This window comes from Lontra canadensis, unplaced genomic scaffold (genome assembly GCF_010015895.1).
Source record: "Lontra canadensis isolate GAN:19392208 unplaced genomic scaffold, GSC_riverotter_1.0 scaffold28, whole genome shotgun sequence".
In the NCBI taxonomy this organism is placed as follows: domain Eukaryota; kingdom Metazoa; phylum Chordata; class Mammalia; order Carnivora; family Mustelidae; genus Lontra; species Lontra canadensis.
The window spans coordinates 4775019-4797881 of record NW_022631022.1 but is presented as its reverse complement, the minus strand read 5'-3'; the positions used below and the strand labels follow the sequence as shown (position 1 = coordinate 4797881).

Here is a 22863-nt window from a genome sequence, read left to right as displayed (position 1 = left end):
TTACATGACTCAGAATGGTGGTGCTTTTTGCTTTAGGTGGGGGAGCAGTTGGGAAGCAGGTCCGGAATGCTCTGAACCAAGAAGTTACCCAGGTATAGAGTAAGTTTCTCTCCATAGGAGTTTATAAGCTTTTGCTGATGCGGTCCCTATGGAGCTAGGATTTCTTTTTTTTTTTTTTTTTCTACCTACCTCAGGTACCTGCTCTGAGGGTCTCTTAATCTGTTTAATTCTTATTTCTACTTTTTTAGGGAAGGAGTTGTAAAGACCTTTCTCACAGTAAGAGAGGCAAAATGGTTTCTCCTACAGAGGAGGCCGACTGTCTTTTATTCCTGCTGTTTCCCTTAGCTGCCCAGGGCTTTCTGAATCTTGCACTTTGATAGCAGTCTTGTGTTCTAAACTTCTTTTTGCCACAACTACAGTAGATGGATTCATGTGAAAAGTGTAAAGGGGTGATAAGGACTTAACACTTTTATCTCCACTGATGACAGAGCCAGGCATTCTGCCTCTATAGATAAGATGATCCAAGAGTTCCTAAATTTTTTGAGGTTCCAAGAAGCTTTACTGTCTGTCCCAGGAGGGAGCATGCCAACAAGAGGCCGAGTGTTGTCCACACAGGCCACGGACATTCAAGGGGGTCTCTGTCCTGGCCTGGCGGGGGTGGGGCTCGAGTCTCCACTGCACTGTTGCTGGGCTTCCCCTCAGCTGTGTCCACAGCTGCTTAAACTGGCTGCTCAGAGTAGACCGTGGAGCTGCTCTGCGGGGCAGGGTTGGTGGACTGCCTGCTGTATAACTTCGCCACTCCCGGGCCCCAGCCCCAGCCCGAGATGCCCTTTTCTTGAAGGCGCTCCACACCTGCTCTGTTAGTTCTCTTTGGTGGGTGCTCAAGATTTGGGGAGGGCCAGCCTGAGGCAAGAGAATACAGTCAATACCACTGCTTTCCAGTACAACAGGCTGGGGAGTGGGGGATATGGGGGTGAGGGGTGGGGTGCAGTGCTGGCAAGTATCTTTTTCAACTGGTTGATTTTTTTGGAAGAAATCACTCAATCTCTTCCTACCCCCCAGTATCCTCATTACCACCCTTGATTTTATCCTGCCAATTTTTCTTGTGTGTTTGTTTTTGCCTAGTTGTAATAATATACACAAAATATTTTGTATCCCGCTTTTATCACTTGGCACTGTATATTTTATAAGCATTTCTTCTATATTGTTATATATCTTCACAAACTTTAAGTAATTTTGAGGCTTCCACAGAGCTACTGTACCATAATTCTGACTCATCCCTTGTTGTTGAATTCTTGTTGTTTGGTAAACTTTAAATTTTAATAGAATTTCAGTCTTATAGAAAAGTTACAGGCTATCACAAAGAATTCCCATATATCCCTTACCCAAATTTACTGAGTCTTTACATTTTACCTTATTTGCTTTATGACTTAGATTATCTATATTTATATATTGTATTTTCTGAAGGATTTGAGAGTAAGTTGCAGACATTGTGCCCCTTTACCCCCAAAATCTTTAGTATGTATTTCCTTAAGAACGAGGATGCTCTCTCAGAACTTAAAGCCAGAAGTACAGTTATCCAAATCGGGAAGTTGAACGCTGAAATAATACTGTGATATAAGCCATGGTCCATATTTAAATTTCATCACTTGTCCCGGTAATGTCCTTTATAGCGATGCCCTTTTTCCTGGTGCAGGATCGTGTATTACACTTACTTGTAACACATAATTACACGTGTCTCACTCAATCCAGAAGAATTTCATAGCCTTTGAGTCATTGCTTTTCCTTACCTTGGCATTTGTGAAGAAGACAGGCCAGGTATTTGTAGTATATTCCTCAGTTCGGATTGGCCTCATGGTTCCATATGATTAGATTAGGGTTTTGCAGTCAGGCAGGAACATCACAGAAGTGGTGCATCCTCAGTGAATTTTAAGTTGGCATATGATGTCCCGTTGAGCTGAAGTAACTCTGATCCCTTGGTTAACTATTTTCCCTTTTGTAATTAACAAGGAATTTGTGAGGAGATACTTTGAGATCCTGTAAATATTTTGTTCCTTGTCCGTTGTGCTTTTTTTTTTTTAATTTTTTAAAAAGATTTTATTTATTTACTTGACAGAGAGAGAGATCACAAGTAGGCAGAGAAGGGGCTGAAGCAGGCTCCCTGCTGAGCACAGAGCCTGATGCAGGGCTCCATCCAAGGACCCTGAGATCTTGACCTAAGCTGAAGGCAGAGGCTTTAACCCACTGCCACCCAAGCACCCCCATTGTGCTTTTCTAAGTCCATAATCTGCATTTCCTGATTGGCACTCTACTAAAGAAAAGCATCCTTTCTCCCGACTTAATCATCTATGTGTTTATCAGGATGGATGAATGGATTCCTACTTTTCTCAGAGTTGCAAGCCATTGCTTTGATTTACTTTGATTCTCAAATCATCCCTGATTTCTGGGAGGGTCCTGTGCCTTTTTAACCTGTCTCCTTCATTTCTGAACACTTTTGTTATTTTCTAGAGTCATAAAATGTTTCTGCTTCTCTTGTATCTTCCTTGCCCGAGCCCTGGAATCAGCCATTTCTCCATGGAGTCTTGATTTCTTTTGATGGAGGCTTATATTTAGAAACCAAGGTCTAGGTGCTAAGAGTGCTCATTGCTCCTGCAGTGTCATTGCTTCTAGGCCCTTGTTGGCCAGAGCTAGAAAATAAGGAAGGATAAAGATGTACAGCAATAGTGAGAGAGAGAGAGAGATGGCATAAAGCATTAGATACTAGAAATCATGAACTCTCAGGGATACTTCCAGTTTAGCCCCATTGGGTTTATCCTAGTCTCCCTTTTCTGTGTTTGCTAAGTCTCTTCTAAAGAAACTTAATTTTAAAACTTTCTCCTTGCTTTGTTATCCAGTGATCCAATGATTATCTTGATGAAGTCTATTTTTATCATTTCCTTGGGATAGATTCTCTGATTTCAGAACTTCCTTATCAGCCTCTGGCATCCAAGGCTGACAGGGCCCCTGCATTTCTGTATAGAGCTTGCAGACATGGAAATTGCAAAGGCAGGTTAGGCGTACTGAGCTGAAAGGCCAGCACAACTGTAAAAAAGGAGTCATTCTATCTGGGGAGTCGGGAAGAAGAAATCTATAGAGAAGAGGATGCTTGAACTGTGTCTTAAAGGTGAAGAGGTGTTCGCCCCTTCTGCTGGGACCATTCTGCCTCCCTGTCTCCTGACAGTGGGAAGTAGACACATCTAGGGAAATGCAAGTGGCTCAGCATGGCCAGAGTCAAGTCCATGGGCGGCCTGCAGAGAGTGATGAGCAGGAAGCAGACTGCACTACTTGGTACAACTTGCAAGTATGACTTGCGAGGTGCGTGGAATGTTATCCTGAAGTGTGGGGAGCCACAGAAGGGACTAAAGCAGGAAATAACAGATAACGTGGTCACATTAGAAGGTGTGAGACTGGAAGCAAGGGGAGCAGCCAGGCTCATCCCAACCAAGCAGATTGCTGAGGGCAGAAGGAATGGTCTTGGAGCTCTGGGGAGAGGCTCAGGAGGTGGACATGGACCCAGCATCTGGTCACCGAGATGATGAGAGGCCTGAGGGAGGGCAGTACTAGCCAGACCTGCAGGTTTCTGGCTGGGATTTGGGGGTACGGTAAAGCCCTTCATGACACAGGTAACACAGGAGGCCAAGTAGGTTTGGAACAGATGGGAGCAGAACAGGGAGGACAGTAGGTGCTGACCATGTCCTATAGTGTAAGAGGCTCCTCCCCTCATGGGAGGCCCATGCTGAGAGGTGGGAGAGAGAGGGCATGAAAGGAGCCTTAATTTAAAAGTGGGTCACACGTAGCGTGTTAATAAATTCAGAAGAGAGAAAGGGAATCACCATCAAAGCCATGTCTGGGAGAAAATGCACAGAGTAGGGAGCCTCACTGCCGTTCAAGGAGGTGAGGAGGTGTGGGGAAGAAAGATACAGTGGGCCAGAGAGTAAGTATCTCTGAATATTTACCTGCCTGACTATTATCTGCCTGATAATTACAGCATTCTCAAATAGGGATATTTTGTTTTCCTACTTTGAGTCAAATAGTTTAGAGAAGTGTGGAGGTAAGTGTGCGTTTCCCCCATTTCTCCTTGTGTTATTCCCCCTAAGAATCTCTGGGCTCCAGAGTCTCGAGGATGAGGACTTTGAGCTAGAGGGACCCCAACATTCAATATGAATAGTGATAGAATAAGTGAGAAGTACGAATGATAGTGTCACACATAGCTATTTGTAACTTTGAGCTCTTTCCAGAAGACTTGCATTCTGGGGCACCTGGCTGGCTCAGCTGGTGGAGCATGCGATCCTTAGGGTTGTGAGTTCAAGCCCCATGTTGGACATGGAGTCTACTTAAAATTTAAAAAAGATTAAATAGACTTGCATCCTGAGTGCATCTGTAGCTGGGAACCCTAAAGAACATAAAGAATGCCTTTGCAGCTCAAAGTTGAAAAACAGGGAGATGATGATAAAATCTGTTAAGGGTGGGACTGGGAACTGGTGGAGGAGAGAGCACGGTGATAGAACGAGTGTCCATTGCTGAACATGCTGGGAGCCCACATGGGAGTGGAAACCATGGCTTGTGAGGGGCATCAGGCCCAAGGTGGTGGGATTTCCCCACAGCAGCCTAGGGAAACAGGAGGGAAGAGGAAGAGGATGATCCCTCCCACAGCAAAGAAGGGCAGACCTTTGCTGCAATTGGCATGCGCTTAAACCGAACACTTTATCTTTGGAGACACTGGCTCAGATTTTCTGCTCCGCGCTTGCAGAGAGTATTTTAAGTATTTTAAGTATTTTAAGTTGGGCCTGAGCTGAGCCTTAGGGGTGTAAGGTCACTCACCCCTGTCTTCTGGCTGGGGTGGGCGGGGGGGTAGTGTGTATGTCATCTGCCAGTGTCTTACGACGCCGGATGTGTGGTTGATGATGGCTTTCTCTGCCAAATAGTCCGCTCTCTGAAGTGGTAAGTCTTTGTAATTCCATGGTCCCCAGCAAATATTTGGGCTCAAAATAGGTGCCAAATAGCTGAATGTTGAGTCGTCTCCAACTGCGGGTTCTCCCACCTGGCATTCACAGCCTTCCGTGAGAGGCCACCGCTCACCTTTCCTGTTTATCTCCTAGTGCTTCACAACAATACCAACACCTCACAGAAACTGCCTCCAAACAAGCTCTTTCCTTTGGCACTTCCATGCAGCCCCAGGAGCCTTTTATTAATGGTGGGCTTTGTACCCGATGCCCCCTGTCTCCGCTCCCATCCCTCTCTTCAGTCTCAGAATTACACCTGTCTGAATGGGAGTATAATTAGGTAGAGATGGAGGGCACAGGTGAATGTGTCAGAACATTCTTGGGGGATTGCCATAGACACATCTAGAAACCAAGTCCGTGAAGATGACTGTGTAAAGGTGCCCATCTTAGCATTATTTACGGTTGTAAAAACCGAAATCCATCTAAATGTACAGCAGGAAGGGATTAACTGAATTATGGTACATTTGGATATTATATAGTCATTGGAGATGATACATAGCTATATCCATTGACAAGAAAAACATTTTTAAGTGAAAAAAAGTAGGTTATAGAATTACATGTATAGTATCATCTACCTTTATACAAAATTATAGGTATTTGAGAAGGATGTTGATTGAACGGTTATCTGCAGTTGCCTAGCGGGATGGAATTTTGCATTATTTAAAATTTTTATACCATTTTGTGTTGCTTGGAATTTCTATGTATTACTTTTATAATCATAAAAATTAAATAAAGTGTTTTCATTATGGGAAAACAACTCAGCGCATCCTTCAAAGCCTACTTTATATATGTACATTCTCCAGGAAGCTTTCCTTGATGCACTCGCCACTCTACCCCCAAACTGGAAGGGCAGCTCTACCTCCTTTGTAGCCCGTTGTCATCCTCTTAAACCTCTGCTCTTTCTCACTCTTATGTGCAGTAGATCATCTGAGATCTAATCAATCTGAGATGTTCTCATTAGCCTCTGGGGCTCGGAACTCCTTAAGATCATGGGACTGTGTTGTTCCTAGCCATCTCCATGTTCACCCACAAAGGCAGCCTAAGGGGGCAATGGCTGCCATTCATCTCTGGCAATTATTGTTTTATGAGCTTGTAGGTCCAGATCTTGGGGTTTTTGAAGAGACCCAGAAATTAACCTGATTTGGGTTTGGCAGGAATGGTGCTTAAGGAGGGGGTGCCTGCAGGCTCGGGGATAATCACCACCTGCCCCATGCTTGCCCTAGACAGGATTCCTTCCCTTTGTTCTTGTCTATTATGGGAATGCCCCTCTGGCTGGGATGACCAGACCTCAGGAGCAGAAAGTACCCCTCACCCTCAAGGCTGCCTGGAGGGAGCCAGCTGCTCAGCCTCCATCAGATGCACTTCGGGTCCAGAAAAAACACAGAAAACCACCGTCCCATCTGAGTTAGGACACCTTTCCCTCCAGGGATGTAACCATTGTTTCCAAATGACTGCCCCCTCCTAGCTTTAGAGCTCTCAGCTTGTTCCTCTTCCATTTTGAGTGGCAGCGGTGGTGACCACAGGGGCCCAACCAGCAAGTCTCCTGGCAGCCTCACCAGAAATAATGATAAGGCACCTGGGAGGCAGGAACCCGAGTCGGGCCAGGGTAATCTCTTCCCACCGTGGAGCCTGATGATAGATGTCACGTGTTAAAGGCCTACTCTGTGCCTTTGGGCTTTGAAACATCTTTTTTTTTTTTTTCATCATATTGTATTTGTTTTCAGTGTTCCAGCATTCATTGCTTATGCACCACACCCAGTGCTCCATGTAATACGTGCCCTCCATAATACCCACCACTTGAAACATCTCTAATCTAGCATCAGGAACTTCCAGATGGGCATCACTCTCTGCATTAAAAGACTGAGGCTTTGAGACTGGAAGCAGCTTGCTCAGGCTCACCACCACCACCACCTCCATGTCCCCCTCCTTCTCCGTCCCGCCCCCCACGCTCAGAAGGAAGACCTGAACCCAATCTGCTTGACTCAGCTTGTCTGCCACACCATGTCGCCCATGTTCTAGGCAGGGATGGACAGGAGGAACCTAGATAATAATGAACTAAGTTGTTCTTTTAAAGACCAAAGGAAGCCACACAATAGACCTGTTAAGGACATGTTGCCCACCTGACTTTTGTAGGCATATGAACTTCTCTGACCTCTGTGAGGTAGTCTCTCCTCAGACATGCACAGCATGTGGCCCATTTGGGGAGCAGGAGCAGAAGCTGGAACACAGGGCAGCAGCTTGGGTGAGTACCCCGGGGACTATTAGTAGCAGAGACGAAAACCTCCACTTGCTGAGAAACCACAGACAGCACCCAGAGCTAGAGTGGGAGGTGAGAGCATCTCAGTCCCAGACCTCAGGACCTCGGGCTGCGGTCCCTCCCAGCCTTTGGTCTGGCTTTCCTCTTGGCCTCAGTGCTTGGACCCACAACTCTTCACAAGAAACCCCTGTGACCTGAGGATTCCCGAGCCCATCTTCATTCTGGAACCTGAGCACTGGGCACACCAGAGGGGCCGGCTGGTTGGTCTCCTGACATAATCATTCTAAGTAAGGGGTGTTGGGAGTTGTTGTAGCACCAGAACAATCTCCCTGGGAAGCTGTGCGGCCTTCGAGGCCTCTGTCAGTGTCCCCTCCAAACCTGGGTGGTGTCTGATGCAACTGAGCTGTCCTTGTCATCTGGACAGGGGAAAGGGATGCGTAGTAGTGACACTGTTGGCTGGAACCCCAGGGCTAGAGCCTTTGTGTCCCCCGAGAAGCAGCTACCCTCAGTCAAACTTTGCTTTCGGGGCTGTGGCAGGACATGCTCGCTGGTGAAAGGTGCTCTCCTAACACAACCAACTCCTGGGCTGGCTTCCCCTTCCTCACACCTCCATTTCCTCACCTGTAAAACGGAGAGTTTAGACTCCTCTATAATTTAAGATGTTTCAGCAGCACTACTATTTTTTTAGACATCTACACCAAAGTCCAGTATGCAAAACATAAAGGTATGGTGTTTTGTTTTATTAAAGATGTACCCATTAGGGGGTGCCTGGGTGGCTCAGTCGGTTAAGCATCTGACAGGCTCAGACCATGATCCCAGAGTCCTGGGATCCAACACCACCCCGGCCCGAGCTCCATGGGGCCTCTGCTTGGGTGGGAGTCTTCTTCTCCCTCTCCCTCTGACTCCACTCATGTTCTCTCTCTTTCTCTCTCTCAAATAAATAAAATCTTAAAATAATTCTTTAAGAACAAAAAATGTACCTGTTAAAAAGGCAATTAGTAAGAACTGGGAGGCCATAAGGATGAACGGGATCATTGCTGATTTTTACATCAAACTCTGCTCCCAATTCTGCCGTTTTTTGGTTGTACAATATCAACAAAAATCAGGATTTTTTTTTTCAGATTTTATTATTTATTTGACACACAGAGAGCACAAGCAGGGGGAGGAGCAGAGAGAGATGGAGAAGCCGACTCCCCACTGAGCAGGGAGCCCTGATATACCGGGCTGCATCCCAGGACGCTGGGATCTTGATCTGAGTTGAAGGCAGACGCTTAACTGACTGAGCTACCCAGGCGCCCCCAAATCAGGAAAATTCTGATCACTGAGTAGTTAAAAACTCATTTTTTAACTTAACCTTGCAATCTCAGGATACTGAAAGAGGAAGAGTAAAGCTTATTTGTGTTGTTTCAAAGTTGAAACAGCAATGTATTAGGATGAACCCTATGTAATTGCCTGTATCCTAATGTTGTAACCTACAAAAACAGCAAATTCGTATAATTCAGTAAATAATAAGAGCTAACATTAATTTACTATGTGCCAGGCCCCCGCTAAATGTTTTGGAAGCACGTTGTCTTTCAGCCCACACCCAACGCTCCGCCGTGCAGATAAGGACCTTGAGGCAGGGAGCTGTCTGAGCTTGTCCAGGTGACCAGAGCCTCCGGGGTGAAGCGATCTGGCGGCCCGGGTTGTGGGGGCTGGGCCCCCTCGGGCTAGTCCGCCTCCTCCGGCCGCCTGGAGGGAAGAATCCAGCCTCTGTGCCCTGCGGCGCCCACCAACCCGGGAGCTGTTTGTTTTCTTAAAGGGCTTAGCCAGCTCCTGAGCAGCGGCGGCTCTGCAGAAGCCGGATCCGTGAAAGGGGCTTTGTGTGCCGGCTGCGGAGGGCCGCGGAGAGCCAGGGCCCAGCCGGGGCGGCAGCTGCGGTCCAGCCCACCTGCGCCGTCCCCAGAAGGGGCCGGGGAGGGGACGCTTGTGCCCGGGGCCCTCGCTGCCTCCTGCTTGGCGGTGACCGTCCTCCCCAGGGGCCCGGTGTGGGAGGCAAGAGACTGGTGCCTACAACGTGGCCGCCAACCCAGGAGCAGCCGCAGCGCTCGGGGCAGTTGTGGGAACCGCCCACGATCTCAGAAAACTGGACTCAGAGCCCTCTTTGCGATTCAACAGGCCTTGTAGGTGATGAGGCTGATGCTGCCTTTGGAGGCCTGAGAACCACTGCTCTGTGATCTGATCTGGAAATACTGGGGCCAAGAAACCAGGGCTTTTAAGCCCCTTTCTCCCAGAAACTTGGAAATGAAATTCATGTGTTAGAGAGTGATGGAGAAAAGACAAAGATGCTGGTGCAGTTAAATTCATTCTAAAAACAGCAGCCACTTTGAAGGTCCACACACCCCTCATAGAGTGTGAGGAACTTAGCTCCGTGCTCATCTACGGAGCTGGCCTGTGCTTAAAGTCTACAGAAAATAAGCTTTTCCCTTGACTGTAATATGGGCTTTGGAGTCCACAGTATGTCATGTATGCTTCTTTACAGGAAAATATTCTCCAGAACTGATCTCCCCAGAGACATCCTAAAATATCTCCAGACCAAAGATCTTGTCTTTATTCATCTGGATCTTCACTCATGTATGGAACACGGTGGAATTAGGAGCTGCCGGTTTACTACCAGATGTTTTACAAGTCAGTTGCCTCTAACTAATCTCCCTGTAAACTGGTGATGAAACTCCATCAATTTGAGGTTTCTCAGGAACACCTGAAAATTAAGCAAATAAATAAGGTGGATGACAATCTTCGGGGAGAGAGAGGTGTCCAGCTCTGAAGGTAACCCCCCACAGGCCTTCCTCTAACTCCTCCCTCCTGCCTCTCTCCCAGGCCTTCCCTCTGCTCCCAGCCTCTTCCCAACATCCTCTTCTCCATTCATTCATGGAGGCTTTTTTTTTTTTTTTAAGATTTTATTTATTTATTTGGCAGAGATCACAAGTAGACAGAGAGGCAGGCAGAGAGAGAGAGAGGAGGAAGCAGGCTCCCTGCTGAGCAGAGAGCCTGATGCAGGGCTCGATCCCAGGACCCTGGGATCATGACCTGAGCCGAAGGCAGAGGCTTTAACCCACTGAGCCACCCAGGTGCCCCTCATGGAGGCTTTCAACCCACAAATGTTTTTTGAGTATCTCCTACATTCTTGGCACCATGGCAGCAAACTCTGACAAGACCAGGTCCCTGGCCTGATGGCAATGAAAGCCTGGGGCAAAGTCGGGAGAACCAGGGAGGCACACAAAAACCAAACATTATATAATGGAAGACAGGGTGATAGGATAGTGGTCAGGTAAGTGGTCAGGAAGGAAGGTCTCTTTGAGGAGGTTTAAGGCTAAGAATTGCAGTTTTTAGGCTAAGCCTACCAGGTAGGTAAGGAGTCAGGGAAGAGTGTTCCAGGGAGAGAAAACAGCAAGCGCAAAGGCCCTGAGGCAGGAAAGAGCTTGTTGGGTTTGAAGAGCTAGAAGGTCACTGTGGCTGGAGCTGGTACATGAAGAGGAAGGAGAGGAAATGAGATGAGAGATGGAGGCAGGGCTGGGTCACTGAGAGCTCTGTAGACTGTGGTAGGGAGGGTGGGTTTTGTTCTCAGTATAACGGGAAGCCTTCTGAAGGCTTGAAACAATGCCTTGATGGTGGTTTGTTCTAATTAGAGAATGGACCTTATATGAGAAAGGGAGGCAAGGAAAAAAAGGGAGATCCATTACGAAATGTAGCTGTTTTCTGGGTGGTAGGATCAGAGACAGAGGGCGGTCATTAGGACAGGTGACCAAGAAGTTTAGAGGTCCTAGGGTCCTGGGAGAGGATTCCCTGGTAAGTAGACACGGAGAACAGGGTCTCTGAGTGATGGCGCTCCAAAGTGCAAGGGAAGAAATGAAACCCCACCACTTCTGTTCATAATGGGTCATTTCCCTTGCGGGAAGTTTCAGCTTCCTGATTCTGGGGCTCTTGTGTGATGGAATTTGGGGGAAGAACGTGTGGTACATAATATTGGTGAGACCTGCTTGCTCCCTTTGGGGTCATCCTCTCAGCCTCTCTCTGAGAGCAGACTTTCTGCTCCAGCTCAGAAGCCCCTCTGCACTAGCAGGTGAGGAAGTGAGTCAGTGGTCCCCCAATCACCAGCCTCCACCCCTAAGACAGGTGCTCTTGCTTCCTCCTTCCCACCATAATTCCTCCAGCCTGCCCAGACCTTTGTTGGGAGAAGTCAGAGGAGTCCTGAATGGGACTCTGCTAAATGGGACAGCTCCCTTAGGGCTGAAGTGTAGGGCGCTCCGTGGGGGAGCAAAGGCCCTTTTTAGCCCAAGGGTGAGAGATTTCTGGATTAAATCCTGCCCCATACTCAGGAAGGCCTTGTCTGAGGGGGTGAGCAAGAACAGCCTAGTGCTCTCTCCCACAGTCCCTCTTCCCTGTCTGTTGCCCTGTACACCACCCACCTCTGCCTCCAGGACAAGCCCACAAGCTGCCATCTTCTCAACACCTGCTCTGCTGAGGGCTTAACAGGGATCATCTAAGTTTTTATACTGAGGGAGCCCTATAATCCCAATTTTGTAGATGAGAACGGTCTACACAGTTCAGGAAAGCCAAGCTATCTGTCCCCCAAAGCAGAGCCCAGGGCCCTAAACTGCTTCTTCCCGGCAAACTGGACCTGAAGCAGATTGGGGCTGAAAGATAAATGAATGGATGAAAAAAATAAATGAATGTAAGGGCTCATGGATGCTGGGAGAGGCAGACATCAAAGCCAGATTGTCCAAGCCTTCCCAGGTGAGGTCTTGTTCCCAGGGTCCAGGTGAAAAGTGGCGGGAAGGGGATGAGGGGCAGCCTGGTCCCGGGAATGGGTGTGAGGACGCAAAAAACATCCTTGATTGGCCCCCAAGGTAGGCGCCAAGGTTTGGGCCTTGCGTCCCTCCCTGTCCAGCACCCACAGACCCTAGTCGTTACTAGGCGCTCAATAAAGAGCAGATGAAATTTTGGCTCATCAGAATTCCTGGCAGTCAGCGGCTACTTAGTAAATATTGACAATTGATAATTGTCCGACGAAGGGTCCCCACCTGCGGCCCACTAGGCTCCGGGGGCGGTGCTTGGCCCCCGCCTCCCACGCGCGGTGCCTAATCGGCCCCTCGCAGGACCCGGCAGCGCGAGGGAACGCCCGGGGCGGGGCCAATTTGGGGCGGGACCTGACCGAGGGGGCGGGCCCAGGCCAGGCTCGCGGGGGTCTGCGGTGTGAGCTGGGAGAGGTCTTGCTTGCTGCTTCCCGCTCGGAGGGGCTGGAGCCGGGGTGCGGATGCTGGAAGTTCACATCCCGTCGGTGGGACCCGAGGATCCCAGGCAGAGCCCAGAGAAAGGCCACATGGTGAGCAGGGACACTGGCTGGGAAGGGGCATGGGACCCGCCGCATTTCCCCGCGCCACGCGTAGTGGGGATCCCGCGCCCCGGCTGCAGCATCCGAGCGCGGCGGGTCAGGCGGTCCAGAGACCGCCAGCCGAGGGTCTCGGGCCGCTTGGATTTGGCAGCTCCGTGGACGATGGTCCGGGTTCACGGGGGACTGCACGTAGCAGAGGGGCGGGTGCATTCTCCCCATCTCCCCAAGTGTGTGGGCAGCGTGGGAGGGTCCCCGGGGATTGGCTGGGCTCCCAGGCCGCTTTGTGCCTTTGAGCGCGGGAGGGTGGGCGAGTTGCGGCCGCGGGTCCTGTTGAGCCCTCCCGCTGGGCCTCACGCGCACCTGGCCGCCCGCCCGCGCCCGCCAGGTGTTCCGAGTGGAAGTGCTGTGCCGCGGGCGCAGGCACATCGTGCAGAGGCGCTACAGCGAGTTCCACGCGCTGCACAAGCGGGTGAGGTTGCGCCGCCGACCGACCGACCCCGGCCAGGCTCCTATCCAGCTCCTGGGAGACGGGCGGACGAACTGCGGCCCCAGCCTCTGCCACCCCCATTACCGCCCCGCTCCCTCCGGTCCTGGGCGCAGACCTCCCTTCCGGCTTCGGAGTGGACGCAGAGGGGCAGGGCCCAACTTGTATGGTCAATGCCAATCGCGTGGCGGGCCATCCCTTGGGCGTTTGGGGCGGGGGATGGGGGAAGACTGGGTCCTGTCCCAACCATCACTCACTACGGTCTGCCCCGGGGTAGAGCCTGAAGTCTGGCAGTGGGGGCAGGGAGGACCGGGGGAGACTCTTGGGCGCAGTGAGCTTGAGGGCTCAAGCAGAATGCTGTGATGGCACCGCGGTAACCTCCTGGCAGATCAAGAAACTGTACAAAGTGCCCGACTTCCCCTCAAAACGCCTGCCTAACTGGAGGAGCAGAGGATTGGAGCAGCGGCGGCAGGGCTTGGAGGCCTATATCCAGGTGTGCAGGGGGCTAGCTCTGTTAACCCCCAGCCTGCTGGACCAGTGGTGTGGACCGGGGTGGGGGGGTGGTGTGCGGGTACAGGGAGTGAAGGGGACCCACTCTCCAGCATGCTATGTACGACCCCAAGCCTCAATTTTCTGAACAGTCATGGGTCCAAACAGCTGTGTTGAGAGAACAGGATGAGGTAACACATAGGCAGGTGGTTTCTGCTCAATGAAAGCTAGTTCTTGCTTTCCTCCAGGGTGAGAGCCTGGGCTACCGTTAATACTGAGGATTTGGGTGGGGACCCTTCTCCCTCTTCCCCACACAGTGATGCCAGATTCCAGGCCACGTTGGCTTCCTGGGCTTAGGACCCATGGAGTCACCCAAGGCCCAGTGTTCAAAAGGTACCCAAGCTTGGTTTAATGCTCTGCTCGTTCTTGAAATTCCTGGTCATTTTAGAACCCCCACTCCCTCCATTTTGCACTGGGCTCTGTATGTTACACAGCGGGGTCTGATTACAGGTTCCCTCTGATCCCTCCAGGGTGTCCTGTACCTGAACCAGGATGTGCCTAAGGAGTTACTGGAATTCCTGAATCTTCGGCATTCACCGGCAGACTCTAAGGCCAGCAGCTGGGGGTGAGTGCCTCTGGGGGCCATGGCCAGGCAAGAGAGAAGGGCCCCAGTGCTGGGGGCACAGGGTCTCTTTGCAGCAAGCAGGTGAGGAAAGGTTTTACTTATTATTTTTAGATTATTTATTTGAGAGAGAGTATGAGAGGGGAGGTCAGAGGGAGGAGCTGACTCCCGGTAGAGATGGGAGCTGGAAGCCCAACTCAAAGGCAGGGATCATGACCCCAACCAAAGGCAGTTGCTTAACCAACTGAGCCACCCAGGCGCGCCTTATTATTTATCTTTGAGGAAAGGTTATAGAGGGCAAGTCCTTTTTCTTCTTAAAGCTGTCAGGCATGGGCCTGTTTCTTCTTTGAGACGTGACCTCCCTCATTAGCTTTCTTGGCGGCGGGGATAGAGTGCCTATTTTCTCGACAGTCTTGGTTACCCCAGCCACCTCCGGAACTGAGCTTGTTACAAATAGAAGCAGTGGTCCCCTGGGAGGCGAAGTGCTGGGCGTGCGTGTCTCCACCCCTTCCTCACGCGCGCGCCTGCCTCCCCCCTACTCCCCCATCCCCCTCACCAACCGCAGTTCACAGTGCGTCTCCTCTTTTCAGAGCCCTGGGGGAGTTCCTGCCGAATGACAGCAGGCAAGTCAAAGCCCCTGCCGCCCCCTAGTGGCCGTGCGCAAGGAGGTGGCCTGAGGCTGTCGGCCTATCTCCCCAACTGCTAACTCCCCTCCACCCCACCCCACCCCCGCCCCCAGCCACCATCCTGGTTTCTGTTGGTGCCTCCTGAGCCCACTTACAACCCACCTTTTCCTTTTGGGATCCCTAGTCTCTCCCCTGCCTCTCCCTCACTGTTCTGGACTCTTCCCTCCTAGTTCCCAGCTGCACCACCGGCCTGTCATCAGCTTCTACACGGATCCCTACATCTGCAGCCCATCCTCAGGTGAGGGGTAGGGCCTAGATGCCAGGATGGGAATCCAGGGTGAACCTGCCATTTTCAGCTCAGGACTTCAAGGCAGCATCTCAGGCCTACTGCCTGCCTTTGGGGCCATACCTGTCTTGGGCTGCTGTGGCCTGCTTTGTTTTCCTTCAGAAAGCGGATGTGGGGAGATAAACTTGGCACTCCTGGTCTCCATTCCTCACCAGCCTGGCTTTACCAAGCTAATGTGAACAGAATGTAAGCAGGACATGCCAAGGCCTCATTTGGGATGGCCAGCTTTTCTAGGGCCTTGGCAGGGACCTCTATTCCTGAGGAGGGGGCTGAGCCTATGGGTTCAGGAGCTCACCTAACTACAGACCTGAGGCCAGGCCGGCCCTCCATCTTTTCTTCCCTTCCAGTCCCCTTGCTCCTATTTTTTTTTCTGTCCCACAGAGCCTCTGCCCAACGTGGTGGTGAATGGTGTACTCCAGGGCCTCTACGGCTTCAACAGGCCAGCTGAAGCTCAGCCAGAGGCATCTTGTCATCCTGCTCCTTTGCCAACGATGCCCTGACCAGCCCAGAGGCCTATGGGCCACCTGCCAGGACAGGCACATGCCTCAGTGTATGTGCCCCCTTCTCAGAGGAGGCGGGGTCCCCCCTGGCCCAGACCCAGGACTTACCCACCCTAGGTGTCAGGGCAGGGACAACAGGGGATAAGGAATAAAGGGAGAAGTCCATTTAGAGGCAGGCAATGAAAAAGAAGAGGTGTATTTCTTCCCCTATACCAGAAGAGGGCAGGGGACAAAAAGTGGCACCTTAGTGGCAAAGGTTAGAAGCAAGGAGCAAAAAGTTTCTGGTTGCTATTTGTGAGTAGTTATCAGGGAAGGAAGGGTCAGATCAGAGCCCCCAAACAGGGGACAGCACCCCCTGCCACAGGATCCCAGACATTCTGGGACAAGGACTTCAGCAGCTGTCGCAGGCCCAAGAATCCAGCCCACACAGTGATTATAAAAAAAAAAAAAAAATCATTTTTTTTTTTAATTGGTCAGCATTGGTAGGACTTTGTTACAAAACCAGGCCGGTAGGTAGGCCTGCGGAATGTGCGGGGAGGGGTCCACTCTGTCAGAGGCCAGCACTGGGGCCAGTGCAGCACGGAACCCTGCGGCAGCCAGTCTCCACCCAGGGGAAGGCAACAGGGCTGCACAGATGGTGGCTCAAAGGGAAGAGGTCCCGGGGGCCCTACTCCTTGGCGATGGCGAAGGGCTTCTCCACCTCGATCTTGCCACAGTCTGCAATCGTCACATCCTTCAGGGGCTTGTCCCGACTGTCGGTCTTGGTGCTCTCCACCTTCCGTACTACCTCCTGGGAAGGTAGAGCAGAGCTGAGTCAGGAGGTCCACCCCTCAAAGGAGAAGAGCCCCAGAATCTGGCCGGGAAAATCTGCCCCCATGGGACAAAGAGCAGGCAAACCTTGGGCCCCCCCCAAATCGTAATGGAATCCTAGCTGGGGAGAGCCTAGCTGTAACATGAGGCAGTAGTTTTGATCCTCTGCAGCGGGACTAGGCAGAGCTAAGGGAGAACAAGAGGAGGGTGGCTGGGGAGTGGTACCCAGTGGCCTCTCCGGGATGACAGTGTGTTCGGCTGGGTTCTGCACAACAGAGGGTAGTGCCAGCCTCTCACTGAGCAAGTGAAATAGAGGCTCCTGTCCCTGTGCAGGACACAAAAATTGAGAACTTGGGGGCAGAGACACATAGGGTAGTTCCTGATTCCCCCCAGATTTGGACATAGGAACACTGGCAATTTATGGGTCCCTACTGGGAAAGGGATAAACTACATGGTGTCCCTGCCCGTGGATATCCATTTCCTGGGGAAGGCCACCCAGGTTTAGCCCTTGCCCCCCAAACTCACCATGCCTTCCAGAACTTTGCCGAACACCACATGCTTGCCATCTAGCCAGGCTGTCTTAACCGTTGTGATAAAGAATTGGGAGCCATTGGTGTCTTTGCCTGCATTGGCCATGCTCACCCAGCCAGGCCCGTAGTGTTTCAGCTTGAAGTTCTCATCGGGGAAGCGTTCACCATAGATGCTCTTTCCTGGGAAGAAAGAATAGAGCAAGGAGCTGAGGTGGCCCAAATCAAGCACATCTTTGGGGTGAGGATTCCAGGGACTCAACCTGTCTTTGGTCAGGCCAGGCTCCAGTGGATTATAAGGACATAAAAGCTGTTCACTTCCTTCCCTCTGGTCTCAGAGCCAAACCATGCTGACAGACCAAGTGGGGCATGAGGCCAGATTGATTTAGTAAACTCCCTATTCCATTGGTTACTTTGAGAACATAACTGAGTGGCTTTTAAATAAGGCAAAGATCAACAGCTACTCTTGGCTATGGCCAGAGAGGTCTGCCACAGGAACTGTGAAGTACTCTGGTATAGAGAGGTGCTTTGCAGAAGCAAAGAAAAGGACAACTGTGGCTGATCAGCTTTTCTTTCTCACAACACAGAAGATAACTGAGATGAGTGGGGAGGGGCTGCCACTTGGGTTCTGGATAATCAAGCGCCTCTTACCACTGAACACAAAATAAAAGCTGGGTGTTGATGTGTATAGTGTGTCTATCCACAAAGGATCTGAGGCCCAGGTACATGACGAAGGGAGCTGGGCAGACCCTGACACCATTTCAGAAATCCTCATAATTAAGTTCCCAGAGCTGCTTTCAGGAGAAATCTTGCCCCCTACTTTCTCCCTGTCTCCTCTCGGGAGATTCACAGTGTGCATTAGTGACTATAGGTCCTGGAAAAACCCAGTAACGAGCTTCATTTTGTTTTACCCAACATCTTTCAAACTCATGTACAAAACCTGTACCTATTTGTGGCAACTCCTGGGTCAAGTGCTGGCTCAGAGTCTCCTCTCCATGAGAGTCTTCCTTGTAAATCTCCAGCACCTGCAGGGTTTCTGCCAGAAACCCACCACAGCTCCCTCCATGGCTCTGATCACTTTCCCAACTCATGGAAGAACTCTTCATTTTAAACTCAATAGATTTCATCATTTTTCCCTCCAGACTTCAGTTATTCTTTTGACAACTTTTCCTTTGCCCACTGTCCATGCAGCTCCCACCTGCATTAACTACTCGTCCTTCCTCTCCTGCCAACCCCACTGCAGTAGTGACTAATGCTCAGAGTGGGAACCGTGTACGCCGGAGACAGTCACGAGCAGTTTACACACAGAAACACGGCCCCATTATCCTCCCTCAAACTCCTTTGCGCCTAGGTCTTCCTCCCGTTCAAGCTCTCCGTGGATCCTCCCTCCACAGAGGACAAGGCCAGGCCCCCCAGGCCTGGCCACAGCCCAGCATGGGCTCCCCGTGTGATGCGTGCTCTCCATTTCCGAACCCCACCTTCAGCCAAGCTCCTGCACAGAACAGCAGTGGGTTCATCTTAGCCCCGCCTCTTTGTCCAAGTTCTCCCCGTCCAGGACCCTGCCCAGATACTCCCTCACAAGCAAGAGGCCACTACTGACCAGCTGGGCCGGAGCGACTCTTCTGCTTGCCAGCACCTGGCAGTGGCTGACTTACCACGCGCCAGGCAGCTACCCTGCAGCACCCCAGCTCTGCCCACTCTACACAAGAAGGTGAAGCTCAGAGGACTCACTTGCCTGAGGTCACAAAGCACGAGGACGGCAGACCTCACCCAAATGTGTCTGACCCCAAGCATACAGTGCTTTGTATGGCGTCTGCTCCGTCTCAGGCACTGTTGCCGATGGCCATCACTCACATTCCGTACTGTTCCACAGCTTCCATGTCCTGTTCCCCTGGCTCCTCCCACCTAGACAGTGAACAACCCAGCAAGAGCCTGACCTAAAGCCACTGACCCACGTGTTTCACTTTGCTCCCCACCCCCAGGGGGTACCTCAAGAAAAGTCACCAAGGCTGTGGGCCCTGACCGGCAGGGGTGAGAGCCACACGACCCCCCCACCCTTCTCCTCCCCTTTGTCCTGGGGTCCCTGTACAAAGAAGGCCAGAGCTGGTCCCCATGAGGGTGCTAGTCCTGCTTCTGGAGCTGGGAGAGGAGGAGGCTCGTCTGCCCAGCACAATCCAGCCCTCCCAGCTTAAAGGCTGCACCAAGAGAGCCTGGTGCCCAGAGGGCCCGAGGTTACCTCCAGTGCCATCTCCCCGGGTAAAGTCTCCACCCTGGATCATGAAGTCCTTGATCACACGATGGAATTTGCTGTTTTTGTAGCCAAATCCTTTCTAGAAAAGGGAAGGCGAAGGTGAGAAGTGGCATGTGACACCAGGCAGATACTAGACCCTCCATGAACCCAGCCCACAGCTCCACCTCCCAAAAGAGACACCCAGCCCACAGCTCCACCTCCCAAAAGAGACACCACAGATTCGTCATTCAATGTGCCATACAAGCAGTGACCAACAGGCCAGGCACACAGCACAAAGACCCAGGAGAGGCTAAGACTGCACACTCCTCAGCCTTTATACAATTCTACTTTACATGTCTCCACCTTTCCCCCCTCATTTTCCTCTAATCTTAAGAACAGATGCAAGATGGGCCAAAAAACAAGTTACCTGCTGAGTCACTGCAGGGTTGGAATACAGACATTTTTTTTCTTTGGTAATTTTTTATTCTGATTCCAGTATATTAAGATACACCATTATATTAGTTTTAGGTGTACAATACAGTGATCAACAATGCTATACATCACTCAGTGCTCATCCTGGTAAATGTACTTTTTTTTAAAATATTTTGCAGCAGTCTTTTTTTCTTTTCTAAGATTTTTATTTATTTATTTGACACAGAGAGAGAGAGAGAGCGTGTGATCACAAGTAGGCAGAGAGAGAGGGGGAAGCAGGCGCCCCCGCTTAGCAGAAAGCCCAATGTGGGGCTCAATCCCAGGACGCTGAGATCATGACCTGAGCTAAAGGCAGAGGCTTAACCCACTGAGCCACCCAGGTGCCCCTTGGTAAGTGTATTCTTAATCCCCACCACCTGTTTGTTCTCTAGAGTTAAGAGGAATACAAACTTTCTTAAACAGGGCACTCCTGTTTCTTTAAAAACCTGGGAAGCTCTGGGCCCCTTACCCTTAAGAGAAAGTTCTGGTGTACAGGCCACAAACTAGTTTCCACAGATATGTTTTCCTCGATTACTGCAATGTCTTAAATTTTTTTTTGTCTGGGAGCCTGGGTGGCTCAGTTGTTAAGCATCTGCCTTCAGCTCGGGTCATGATACCAGGGTCCTGGGATAAAGCCCCACATCAGGCTCCCTGCTCAATGGGGAGCCTGCTTCTCCCTCTCCCACTCCTCCTGCTTGTGTTCCCTCTCTCACTGTATCTCTAACAAATAAATAAACAAAATCTTAAAAAACCAAAACTTTTTTCTCAAAAAAAAAAAAAATCCGTATTTCTGGATTTAGTTTAAAACCTCCAGAAGATACGATAATACCAGGTTCCTAGAGCCGCAGGACAGCGGTCAGCTGCTGGTACTCCGTGAGGGTTACCGCTGTAGATGGGCCACTCTCTGCACTTCAGTTCACTGCCAGCTTTACGTGCCAACTTCACTTGAGTTCAACTACCTCTGTTCCAGCCACTTACCTCTCCCGTGGCTAAGGCCACAAAATTATCCACTGTTTTTGGAACTGTCTTTCCAAAGAGACCAATGACTACCCGGCCTATATCTTCATCTCCAATTCGCAGATCAAAGTACACCTGAGGAAGAAGACCATTTCAAACTCAGCCTTTTTGAAGGGGTCTTGCCAGAGAAGCCAGGGCCCAAGAAGTTAGCGTGAAGGTCGTACAGAAAAGAGCCCTATCTTGAGAACAGTGGTTCTGAACCGGATTACGGTGGTAACAAAAACCCTATGAGAATGTAACGAAGGCTCCAGACACCTCCCAGAAAATGTCTGTCTGCACTCCCTTTAGACTATAGGGTAGCAAACAACGTTTAGTCTACATAAATAATGAGCGCAGATTCTAGAAATGAACATCAACAAACTGTAAGAGGGAAATTTAACTTAGCATCATGCAAGTCTGAACGAGACTGCTGTGCTTCCTAATTGCAAGTGGGTAACATCTGGCCTGAGTAAAGAAAAGGATTCACAGTTTGCCTGCCGTGATCCTTGACTATTTTCCCAGCGCTGAACGGTATTCGCAAAGACTGCTCTGAGGCGGACAGTGTCAGCCCCGGCTGCACATGCCGGGCGCCCACTCCTGGGTCAAAGCAGGGGCTGGGGTGTCGGGGAGGGCCGGGCAGTCTCTGGTCTGAATGAGCAGAAAAGCCCAGACGCCACGAGGCCACAGCCGGGAACCTAGGCAGGGCCTGAGCCAAAGCCAAGGACGCCCAAGCCTGAGATCCGGGAGCTTAAATGACTCGGACACCAGTGACTTGCGGCTCTGAGGCCAGAAACGCCGGCGACGGGGGGTGGGCTTCGCCAGGCAGGTCAGAAGAGGGGAGGACGGACCTTGACGGTGACTTTGGGCCCCTTCTTCTTCTCGTCGGCCGTGGAGGGACCTGGCAACAGCAGGAAGAAGACAGACCCCACGATGAGGGCGGCGGCAAAGAGGACCTTCATGTTCCGCTCAGAGAGGCGCAGCATTCACCGGGCAAAGAGAGCGCGGCCCCGGCAGCCGAGGGCCGGAAGAGGGTGGGGACGCGTCGGCGAGAGCACCGGCGCCACCACCGAGAGCGACTGAGGGGGAAAACCGGGGCTCCTGCCAGTCTTCTGGCAGGAGGTCGTCCCTATTTTCCCCCTCTGGATTGGCGCCGGGTAGTAGGGCCTTGCGGGGGGCGTGGCCCGGCTCGCCAGCAGGGCCGGCCAAGACGCGGGCTCGTGGGTGGCTGCCACGTTTCTGTGGCCCCATTGGCTCCCCACCTCGCCAGGGCCCACCAACAGGAAGAGGATCCCGGAAGGCGGCACCGCCCCGAAGAGCACGCGGATTGGGTCTCTGAGGAGACTACAAACCCCAGCATGCAGAGCGGCCAATCCCGTGACCAGCCTTGCCTTCGCGGAGGGAAGCTGTCTGGAGGGTTAGTTATGTTAGAAGGGCCGGGGACTGGAAGGAAAGACGGTTTGATATTTTCCCACTTGGGCCAGTCAAGCATTAGCCACCACTAGCTTGGGTTTAAGTATGGTAGCTTCCCAAAATTCGGAGCATACTTCTGCTAACCCAGATTTTTACCTTATACTGCGCCTTCTACTTGTCTTGCTTCAGAACCTTTCCTTTTTGACTTAGTCCCTGTCACTTTAGTACCTGTTTTCTCTGGTTTTAGAGTGGTTATTGCTGTATGTATGAGTCGGAGCACACTATTTTTGTATACTCTGGTTCTTAACTTCCTTTACCTGTTTTTCCAAGTAAACTGTTTCTGTTTTGTTTTGAAGTAGGCGCCACACCCAGCATAGAGCCCAATACAGGCTTGGACTTCCGACCCTGAGATCAAGACCTGAGCTGAGATCAAGAGTAAGACACTCACTCACCTGACAGCCACCCAGGCGCTGCCAACTAACCACTTTTTTTTGAGCAATGAACTGTGTTGGATGTGTTGCACTTTTGTGTACATCTCTCCCAGCACTCCTGCAGGGCTAAGTGTCCAACAAATATTGATGGCAATAGCATCATTAACAGGGAGGTGGAAAATCATATAAGTGGAAAATCATATATATAATCATATATAATATATAATTATATATTATATAATAAATAT

General features: G+C 50.9%; 2 protein-coding genes across 4 annotated transcripts; one reads left to right on the top strand and one right to left on the bottom strand.

Annotated features, from left to right (window-relative positions):
• The first annotated feature begins 12520 nt into the window (after window positions 1-12520).
• On the top strand, window positions 12521-16070 carry SNX22 (sorting nexin 22). Of its 3 annotated transcripts, XM_032864740.1 has the most exons (7): window positions 12521-12664; window positions 13059-13142; window positions 13546-13650; window positions 14177-14271; window positions 14859-14891; window positions 15125-15192; window positions 15622-16070. In XM_032864740.1, exons 1-7 carry the CDS (start codon window positions 12596-12598, stop codon window positions 15738-15740), a joined length of 573 nt encoding a protein of 190 aa, XP_032720631.1. In that variant the 5' UTR covers window positions 12521-12595; the 3' UTR covers window positions 15741-16070. The 3 variants fall into 3 exon arrangements, with proteins under 3 accessions (XP_032720631.1, XP_032720633.1, XP_032720632.1); XM_032864742.1 differs by lacking the exon at window positions 13059-13142; XM_032864741.1 differs by lacking the exon at window positions 14859-14891.
• Window positions 16071-16186: 116 nt separating this feature from the next.
• Window positions 16187-21818, bottom strand: PPIB (peptidylprolyl isomerase B). The gene is made up of 5 exons (XM_032864739.1): window positions 21623-21818; window positions 20757-20870; window positions 19314-19407; window positions 17076-17260; window positions 16187-16530 (listed from the first exon to the last, which is right to left on the bottom strand). The coding sequence occupies exons 1-5, from the start codon at window positions 21755-21757 to the stop codon at window positions 16408-16410; spliced, it is 651 nt and encodes a 216-aa protein (XP_032720630.1). The 5' UTR covers window positions 21758-21818; the 3' UTR covers window positions 16187-16407.
• Window positions 21819-22863: the final 1045 nt, after the last annotated feature.